Here is a 10,936-nt window from a genome sequence, read left to right as displayed (position 1 = left end):
AAAAGTGAAGTTGTAATATAAGCTGTTAAATGTTTAGATGTCCCTGAAGATGGCTAGAAAGGCCGAAACGTTGGACAAATGAATAAATAAAGTGTTGAGACTGATATTGGATATAATATTGATTTATTTAATAAAAATTTACCTTGTCTCAAAAAATTTTTGAAATAATATAATTATTGTTAATAACTTTTACCCCATACCCGCTAAACCTCAGTTTTCACTAAAGACCAGAGCTGGGCAAAAATTAGCTATTTTTGAAACTAATAGCTAAAATTTTCATGGATACGATATTCATTTATCAATGGTTCATTCATGAATAAGGGTCATAATAAGAATCATCATGATTCATGAATAAGAATCATCATCTGCCTTCTTAAAACTCCACCAAAAAGTTAGTTATTTTGAAGTTGATTTCTACCCTGTAAGCCCTTTTTATCTTCTTTATTTCGTAAGCTACTATTGCAATATAAAATTGATCTCATATAAGTTCGTTGCCCTCCTATATTTTTTGCCAATCTGCATCCTTGAAATTATCCATTATTCCTTTGTATATGTGGAAATTATGTATTTTGTATAAAGTCCTTCACTTTAACGTCTTTACTTCATAAATATTTTTCCATCAACGTTTCGGGGCTCTTCCCTCATCTTCGGAAACAATATTTTCAGTAGTTTCAGAAAATATTTTTATATTTTCATTTTGATTTTTATCTATAGTTTTAATTAGTTTTATCGTCTTAAATTAAAATATTTTATAATGTGCGTTAGCATTTTTAATTTTATTTTCACTATCTTAATCTATTTTAATTTTACTACCACTGACATAAGAAAAAAACCTTGTAATGTGAACAAAAAAATTATAAGGAAATTCTCTATTTTTCATTTATAAGGACCTAAAACTATGTCCCAGATAACATAATGATTGATTAATGTATGAAACGTTGTTTCTGAGGCCCTACCGAATTTCATTTCACTTAGTTGAATAAAATTTTTTTTTTTAAATCATGTTTTAGAAAATTGGGTACGATCAAGAATTTCTTCAGAATATACACCCTCTAACAACCAAGAGAACCTCCATCGTTGAATATATAAATATTTTTGTTGTTTTTAAACATGACAGAGATGACATAAATACATCTCGACATAAATTTATTTCATCCAGTCTCGCTTAATTAAATAGGAAAAACTGTAAAGACAAGATTTATTATGTAATTAATATAATGTAATAAAAATTGTTTCATTTTTAAGCAGTCAAAGACTGATCTACTCGGTATTAGTAAATGTCTTAGATGTAAGATAAATCCTGGCTTAATTTTAGAATTTTGGGGCGGGGAGAGTAAGGACGAATATAATTATTATTTTTACTTATAAAAATATGTTATAGTTTGTTTATTAAGTTACTAGTAAAAAAAAATCTGTGGCCTGTGCTTCTACAACAGTTGTAATCCCGATGGAGCTAGAAGTGATCTAACCAGCTGTAAAGAGATGCTGAATCTAAAATTACCCTCGTGAAAGAGTCCCCTGTGACCGGGGAAGAGTGGCCTTTCTTGTTATTAGCTATCAGTAGAAGCATTAATTAGCCAAGGCCTACTTAGCTTCTAATCCGTTAGCACCAGCCAATCATGGCATACAATTAGCCATTTTATATATATCTGATTTTCAAATGAGAATTTTATTTATGACGAAATTAAAAATAATCCTACTGAATGGTTGTATTTCTTTTAATTGCATATTTTAACAGCTTGAAATAATAATAATAATAATTTATTTATTTGTTTATGGGGCAACCCCCGTAAAAATAGAGTTAGCCTGTGAAATACTTGAAATAGATAATAAATTGTAGTAATTTTACAAAAATGATGAGTTAACCCAAGCTGGGCTATCCACATTGGTTAGAATAAAATAGTAAAACAAAAACGTCACTTCATATTTAATAATATTAAAAAACAAAAACTATACCTCCTATTGGGACGATAGGTATCCAGCTCTACGCAAAAGGTTTTGGGTTAAATATATAAAAAACAGTTTAAGGTCCAATTCTGAGGGTACAGACAGAAATTCATACAACTGATTTCGACTAATATCGCTTAGCTTCCGCATGTGTCGGATTCGGTTCGTGCACAACTTAAAGTTTAGAAAAAATTGAACAAGGTGCTTTGTCAAGTGTATAAGTTTTTCTTTACTTATACGTACTTTACTGTACTTTTTTTCTAAAATGTAAATTGCACCTTCATCCGCTTACGAACAAATACAATGTGAGTGGATTTAATTTCTTAGGAAACATTAACTCCTAATTATATTTTTACATTTAAATATTCTTATAAGGAAAACATACACCGAGGTATGACATCATCTAGGGAAAACCTGGCGTCAATATAATTAAAGATCGCTCACAATGACAACCGACTCTCGTTTAGGGCAAAAAAACGTCGAGCGAGAGTCACACTGACACCTTATGGTGTAATCATTGGTAAAGAAACAGCAATTCCTTATCAAGTATTGCAACCAAGACGTGTTGTTCTTCATTTTAATAATATATAAACACTTTTCTTTTTTTTTAATCAAATGTATGGATAAAAATGTAATCATTATAAGTTGTTATTATCATTTTGTTCCATCACGATAAATTCCACTAAACGGCAATTAAACGAGGTGTGAAAAGAGAAGCGAAAAATACAAGGCCATTATCGTGGCAGTGCGAGATCGATCGGGCGGAAAGTGGAATGCCTATTTCCTTCCGTTGAGGCAAACACTGGAGGAGAGCTTTAGATCAGAAATAAAAATAAACAATGCTCTACTGTAAACAGAAAACAGGCTATTTTGCAAACTTCTTCGATAACAACATCATATATTTGATAACTTGGAAAATAAATAGTGGACAAAAAATAAATAGTGGTCTATTTCATGTTTTGAATGTGGCCTATTTTTTTTTAATAACAAAATATTGGATTGGAACATATGAAATATGAGTAAATAGAGAATGTGGTAAATTAAAGAAAAATAAACTTCGACATTTTTGTTATTCAAAAAAATGTCTTTATTCATAGTTGTAAGAAACTCTTTGGCTTAAAATTAATAAATGAACGAATTAAAATGATGCGTCGTTTCCATTTTGGAATACATTACATTACTATACAGTCAGCAGTTATTACTTACCTTGAAATGTTTAAAATCATGAAATAATGTCCATAAAAATTGGCCATGATTAAAAAAACAATCACGAACTTATTATTATTTATTCTCCACAGCTACATTTTAAAATGAGTTCAAAAGTTCAAAATAGAGCCATTAACAAATTATTAGGATTATGAAACATTTGTCACAATATATTTCGCTCTCTTTTGCTTTAGCCGTAGGACATGTTTTTAAAGTTTTTCCTTTATTATGTAAGAAATTTAAGAGATTTAACGATTTGTAGATTAGTGTTACTTAGCTACAACCCTACTAGCTTTGGGACAATCTGTAAGGGAGCCCCAGCGTTGAATACTTCGAATTCAAAATGAAATCAAAATATATTTTTTTGCCAGATGTGCCACAATCAAAGCAAATCAGTGGTGTCTGTGCTCCTTACATTAGGTAAGTCCTAAAATACCAATGCAGTGGACCCATTGATAAAATACTTTATGTAGTGTAGAAGGGGCATTTACTTTTTGCAGTCGAAGTAGGTTGCGGATGTTTTCAACTGCACTGTTTTTGTGAAGTTGGATCTCTAGGAATTAATCGTGTTTTGTAAAAAAAAGTTCTAACAAATCCGTCATATTTAAAACGTATTTCAATTACGGACATTTTTTTTCAGAGTCGTTGACGCATTTTTAAAAAAGGTTGCACATTATTACACTATAGGCATTTAGAATCTAATTGGAGGAGGGTTATGTCGAGTTCCCTGGATCATCCTAAAGTAATTTTTTACTTTGGTGCTAAATCTAAAAAAGACCTGTCCATTAGTCAGGGGGAATAGCTGGGGATCATAGATTGAGATTTTGTTTTTTTAATATTTGAATTTTCTATTTTAAAAAAATTAATCTTTACTACAATATACCATGGATGTTCCCTTTTATTCTCAATGGTTTTAATATTTGAATTTTCGATTTCAAATTTAATATTTACTACAATATGCCATGGATGTCCTCTTTTATCCTTAAATGAGATTTAAATTCATATGACTCAATAAAATAGTAAACTGAATAATCATTATTAAAAGATCTTCATAGAATATAATTTATACCTCCTCCCTAAAAACAAAAAATAACTAGCTGTATCTATAGAAATACAAATAATGGTCTTATCCATACACCTTTTAACTTAATTCTTAGTAATTGGTGATCATCCGAATAAGATATTTATATTTATATAAAAAAATAATTAACTTGGAATTAACAGTATGTTTTTAGTAAGCCTTGTTTATTCTGAGCCTATGTCACAGAATGTACTTACATTCTTATGAAAGAATATATTTTCGGAAACATTTGTGCAGTTTCCTGACAAACAATAAACATCCTTGGATGAGTCAGCATTCTTGATTAAATACAGGTCATTATTCTGGTACAGTCTTCTCTCCTGTTTTCCTCTCTCCAATTGTTTGGTTGAATCATGATTTTATGGAAAAACTCACAGAACATTTGATTAATCAGTTAAGTAACTGCTTATCAATCAACAAGGGATCCAATGTGTTCATATATAATATAAGCTTTTATCTTTATTATAAAAGGTGATAAAAGTATATAAATCCTATATTTTCTATTAGTTAACAGGTATGTTTGAAATATATTAAAGGCTTAGGGAAAGTAGGCATTGGAAAACAAAAAAACTAAGGAAGGTGACTAACTTAAATATAAAGTATGAAGTGATGATTTGAAAAATGTTCATTTAAAAAAAATCATATTAATTATGGTAATAGAAGGAAGTGGAAATGAAATAAAACTAAATAATTTAAAGCTAATATATGAAAGTTTTATGAAGAGAATAAAATAATGCATACTTTCCTTAAATTCAAAGAGTAATTTAAGAACAAGTTCTTTAGTTATAAACTTTTTTTATCTTTCACAATATAAATGTTGTTGGCACAATCATAGTCAATATTATAATTATTTTAACATTGGCTCATTAAAAAACAGGAAGTTAGTTTTAATTTGTGCAATTTTAAAAGCTTCTTATATATTAATTATCGACTTATAAGTAATATTTTATTTTTTGATGAATTCCCTAATTAACTTTTCATTATTTCATCCATTTATTTATTCAGAAATATTATATAAGGATATTTGAATCAATAAAAAATATATATATATTTTTTAATCAGATTTCAATTTGGAAAAATATGTCCTCTTATATTGCTCTGAACTCAATCATTTTCAGTACAATATTAATGTCACAAACATAATTATTTGAACTCATTAAATATTGTATCTCTTAAAGACAAGGTTAAATAACAAACCCACATGATCATTTTTATAAGAGAAGAAGATTTGATCTTTTTTTTTTTTTTTTTTTGCAGACCCATTATGAAGAAGGTCCATTGGAGCTTGTAAATAAGAAGACAACAGTAACAACCAACACTTCTGACTCCAACGTCATCACAATAGAAATCAGTACTGAACCTCAGAGCAAAGTGATGCTGACGACGCCCAAACAACAAAAGAACAATTCTCCATTCACCATAGAAAACCTGATCAAGACAAGTGACACCAAACTACAAACAGCTCAGTGAGCTTTTGAAGACTTTAATTGCATAGATTAGTGAACTTAAAATGTTTACCTCCTACCATTTATGCTTTTTAAATTGTACATATATTTTTTTTATACATTTTATGTGCTTTATTTATGTGTAAATAGATTGTTGTATATAGTTAAGTATTACAATTAGGAGCAATTTTAAATAAATATATTTTTGTTTCAACAGCTAATGAAAATTGGCAAAAAATATTTGTAATCACCTCTCTAATTCTGAAGAATATTTTTTTCTTCTAAAATACAACCTCACAGGCTTATGCATAAGTGTATTTATTTGTTCCATGAAACAAATTCAGAACTAAAGATGTAAAGTCTAGTAAATAATTTAGAAAATCAGAACCTTATTCATTTTTCTATCATTATTTTTCTAATAATCGCATTACATAGGTAATAAACAAAAAAAAAAAAAAAGAGAAAAGTTTATCACCAATGAAACACATATTGTGAGGAAAAGCAAATAATTTTTACTAAATAGCAAATATAACTAAATGATAACAAAAATATTAATGACGTCTATCTTGAAACTTTCAAATGGCTTGCATGAGACATACTTGTTTACACAACCTTCTTCTAAATAATCTAACAATATTGTTCTATTTTCATTCCACAGTAGGATAAAACATGGTAATTAATACTAAAAATTAACAAGGTTTATTTATTAAAATTATTGTGTTTTATGCCCAGTGGATTGAAACCACACCTTGGTAAATGTTTTAGGAGAAGGAAATGGGTAGTCATTAATTGATATTTACTATGGAATAATTTTGCACCACCATAAATGGATTGTTACAACCTTAAGTTGTCACATACACCTACAACCAATCAACCTCAATATTTTATGTCACTTCTTATATATATTATCTATATCAATATCAATATATCAATGGCATTATTATTTTTTACTTTTAGAATTTTAACTTTTTTTTATTCCTCCTCATGGTTTTATTTCTCATTTACCTTTTATGGGCCAAGACTGTTACATAGCCGATTATTTAGAGCTGACATTATATTGGTAAAATTATTATTTTTTTTTTATAATATAAATAAAATATATTGAAAGTTAATCAACTTAACTGATTCCAGTTCAACCAATACATTTAAATCACCTGCAATTTTGGAACACAGATAAAAATAACAAATAATTACGTTATTTAATAATAAACAACTCATATTAACAAATTTATATTGAAAAATCATCAGATCTTTGATCAAGGCTCTTTTATAAATGTTATTTAATAAATGAATTAAAATAAATGTGTTTCAAATTAAAAGATTGGCATCAACAAACTTTATGTGTTGAACTCTTAATGAAAAGAGCTAACATAATATATGTCAAAAAAGTGCAAATATTAAGAAACACCTATTGGAAGATAGAGTTGATAGCAATGCAAGGAAACAGGTTGAATAGTAATGAGGGTCATGTCATGCCAGTTCAACCATGACTACTACTAATCTCACATATCAATGGAAACCCAAAATAAGGTAGTCCATATATACATTAATATAAGTAACCATACAATATTACTTCATCTCAAACTGTTTAGATTTTATAGCCTCCTAAACTTTTTAGATTGTTAAGGTACTATATATAATTAGATGGAACCATATGGAATTATATAATAGTCTTGGAACCAATTAAAGAGGTGATGTGCTCTACATGAGAAGGCCTTGGCAATCCATAATCAATGGTTAGGTAGCTGGATAAGAGCTGAATAGACAGGATAATTAGCAAGTTGTACGGTTATTCTCATGATGAAAACTCCACATCGTGTTTTTCGCTAATAGTCATAAAGGGGATGTCAAGTCCTAAATGTATTCGGTATTATTTAATAATAAACAACTCATCTTGCAGTCCAGAGGATACCAATCTAACAGGTATTCACTGCAGATCCTGATGAAAGTACAGAGGGAATATGAAGGAGGAGAGATCCAGAGAAGATAGAGGTAGATAATACAATATCCAAAAATATTCTGACAAATATTGTTTTCCTTATTTAATTTATAGATTAAAATTACCAATAGAGGTAAGAAGAAGTATCAATTAACACAAAAAGAGTCGCCCTATTGATTCTATTTCTAATTCAACCTAACAAGAAATGTATGTAGAAGTAAACACAAGTAATGAATGTTCTTGGAATATTATTAACCAATGGCCAATGGCTTCAGGTAACTATGAAGTCTCTCAATAATTTTTTTTTTCAGACGACTCCCATTGGAGTCCTATACTGCCTCTCAATAATAAGCTTGTTATTATTTTAACTTTAATTCCCACACAACCTTTAATCCTTCATTCTTCCACCTGACTTTTTTAGTAACAATTTTAATATTTAAAAAAGTGCCGAAAGTAAATTTACAAATATATTTTTAATTAAAGTTTTTATACATTGACTTATTACTAGTTAGTTTTTTGGTTAAAGCTATACTGCCGTATGTAAAACTGAAAAAGTAAATGCAAGAACATACTATGATAAAGATTAGGGAAAATTAAAAAGGGAATTGAGCTAGAAAGAATATTTTGAAACATTCCTTTATACATAGCACATTGCATATTTTTCTAAAACTTAAAATTAAGGAAGCGCTAAGAAGTTAAAAATGGAATTCTAGCCATTATGATGGGAATAGGCAATTATTTAATACAATTGGTTTCCTCGTAGCTCTTCAATCATTGACAAAATATTAGGTTTTTAATCAGAGAAATGTAGTTTTTATACACCTTTGAACAAATGGAGGAAGTATTTTGACAGTTTCCTTTGATTCCAACACAGTTAGATAAGCTTTCCAAGTAATAGTAAAAATTAAATTATATTACACTTTTTAGGTTTCTACTGCAAAATTTTAAACATTTTGTGTTTTTTACTACACAAAAACCAGTCTTATTACTCATTGCCTCCTAAGGATGTGCATTTGGCAAGCCAGGTTAGCACATTTTTTTTTTTTTTCGATCCCTCTAAAACAAAAAATCACTAAATTATAGGTTACATAATTCATATTGGATACTACCTTTGGTAATTGAAAGTATAAGGTGAAATACTTATCTGATGTTTTAATGTGTCCGTTCCATGTGAATTTGACTAGAAAATATTTGGAGGTGAGGGGCCTCCTCGTGATTAGCATGCCTTGGTTTGTCAAGTTGTATTAAGTGATCTCTCTGGGCTATCAAACACCATTGAGAGATGGTAAAGATAAGAAATTGCCTTTTAGAAGGCCATAAGATTCTATTGTAATCTTTGTTAATTATAGTAGTACATTTAGTAATATTACAATATATTGCATGGTTATTAAATGTATAAAATTAAAGTATTATAACAATACTTCATTCATTCAATATTAATATAAGATGTTTGTCAACAGATCGTAGTTCACGTCTCAGCTTCTAGGTCGTGTCATGTTGGCCCCTAACAGTTCTAGTGGTAGCTACAGTGGAGTTCAGTAAATAATCAACTAATAATAACAGTGGTGGTTTAACTAAAAGATTATTGTGACATTTATCCCATTTTTATAAAAGGTAAAATAAGTAATCTGTATCGCTTAAGCGAAATTCAATGGCTTTTACAGGAAACTCTTCAAGTTCTTTTTGATACTTGATGCTAGTAATATGAACAGTAGTAGCTAGTTTTTTTTTCGGTTGGCTCTACAGACCTTGTAGATCTTTGGCTGCCCTAAGCAGCCTTCTCCACGCCTGTCTGTCTTGGGCTACTACTTTCCAGTTTGCTGCATGCCAATCTTTTCCATCTTAATGTTTTATGCCATCTGGTTTATGGTTTCTCACGTAGCTAGTAAGAGCTACATATCGGTATCGGTGACAAATTATCAGATTGATACTCTACAACACATCTACTATCAACATTATTACCACTTGTTAATGTCCACTGCAAATGTTTATGATTAATGAGGGACTCAATAAAAAAAAAAAGTCAATTGCAAAATGGATATGCATTTACCCCAACTAACCATAACTAAAAATATAGTAAATTTTGTTCCCTGTAACTTCAAACTGGTATGGGTCACCTGACTTGTGCTATTTTATATTCTGCAGCTGCTGAGATGTAGGTGGCCGGTCTCTGGGCTGTGACATGAAGAGTTTAAGGATGAATAAAATGGTTCTCATCTGAATAAATAATTGTATATAATTTATTTGTCTAATGAAAGGTATACATAAAAGAAATACATCAAAAGTTGTGTAATTAAAAAAAAGATAAAATATTTTATTAGTCATAGAGATTAAAAGATAATTTGGCCAGTTCTTAATGATTGAAACACATATCAAATTAATTAATCATAATAATGTTTGAATATATTAAAATAGGATTCACAAGGTCTTTCAAAACCTTATTTTTTTTTTAATTATTTATTTAATGTAATTTACAACTGTACAAAATAATACAATAGGTAAATATGTTGTATGTTTCATATACACTTGAAAATCTTGGGAAGGAACCACCCATTGGTGGTACTTCAAACATTAATTTAAATTATAAGATCCCGTGGCCATCTTCTTTTTAGACGCCTCAGAAGATTATCAGGGATTGTTAAGGATGAAAGACTAAGAATTAATGGGTTAGGATGGTTAAGGAGTTTGGAATGAAAAGACACATATCTGTTTTGGGTTAAATCTGCAACGAATGGGAAGTTAAGGTTTTTGTGAATGAGTTTATTTGTGATGTAATAAGGAGCATCAAGGATTTTATGTAGGATTTTGGATTGTAACGATTGCATGCGAGAAGAATTTGATGGTTTGGTGGAGCCCCTGAGCTCAATTCCATATGTCTAAATTGGTCTGATTATCGTAGTGTATACTACTTTTTGTAGTGAATGGAAGTTAAGAGCAATTGTCAAGTAAGTGTTGAAGCAATTGGAATCTACAAGCAGTTTCTTGTAGTTTCAGTCTTGTATGTGGATTCCAAGTAAGTCCTTGTCAAGATGGAGTCCTAAGCATCGAATCTGTTCAACAGGCATTAGTGGTGTATTTAGAAAGAATACTGTAGGACAGGAGGGCAGAGGTTTAAGATGGAGAGTAAAGGTGATCTGGTGGGATTTGTCAGGATTTATTTTGATTCTCCAGTTTTTACACCATTCTTCAACAGATATTATGTGTGCCTGTAGTGTTTGTGATGCGTTAGTTGGGTCGTTGTTTACAGAAAGTATACATGTGTCATCAGCGTATGTTGTTAGGGTGGGTTGGGATGTCAGCTGTAAAAACGGTATAAAG

At 29.7% G+C, this 10,936-nt stretch overlaps 1 protein-coding gene across 1 annotated transcript in view; it reads left to right on the top strand.

Moving 5' to 3' along the window:
• LOC106688055 (fork head domain-containing protein L1) overlaps positions 1 to 5,906 on the top strand; it is a 63,178-nt gene extending 57,272 nt beyond the window's left edge. Inside the window, exon 3 of the mRNA XM_014432329.2 lies at positions 5,492 to 5,906. Coding sequence (XP_014287815.1) covers positions 5,492 to 5,704 — 213 coding nt within the window. The 3' untranslated portion in view covers positions 5,705 to 5,906. The remainder of the gene's footprint in view (positions 1 to 5,491) is intronic.
• Positions 5,907 to 10,936: the final 5,030 nt, after the last annotated feature.

Source organism: Halyomorpha halys, unplaced genomic scaffold (assembly GCF_000696795.3).
Source record: "Halyomorpha halys isolate HHAL.00 unplaced genomic scaffold, Hhal_1.1 Scaffold1047.1, whole genome shotgun sequence".
Lineage (NCBI taxonomy): Eukaryota > Metazoa > Arthropoda > Insecta > Hemiptera > Pentatomidae > Halyomorpha > Halyomorpha halys.
This window is presented reverse-complemented; position numbering and strand designations above follow the sequence as displayed.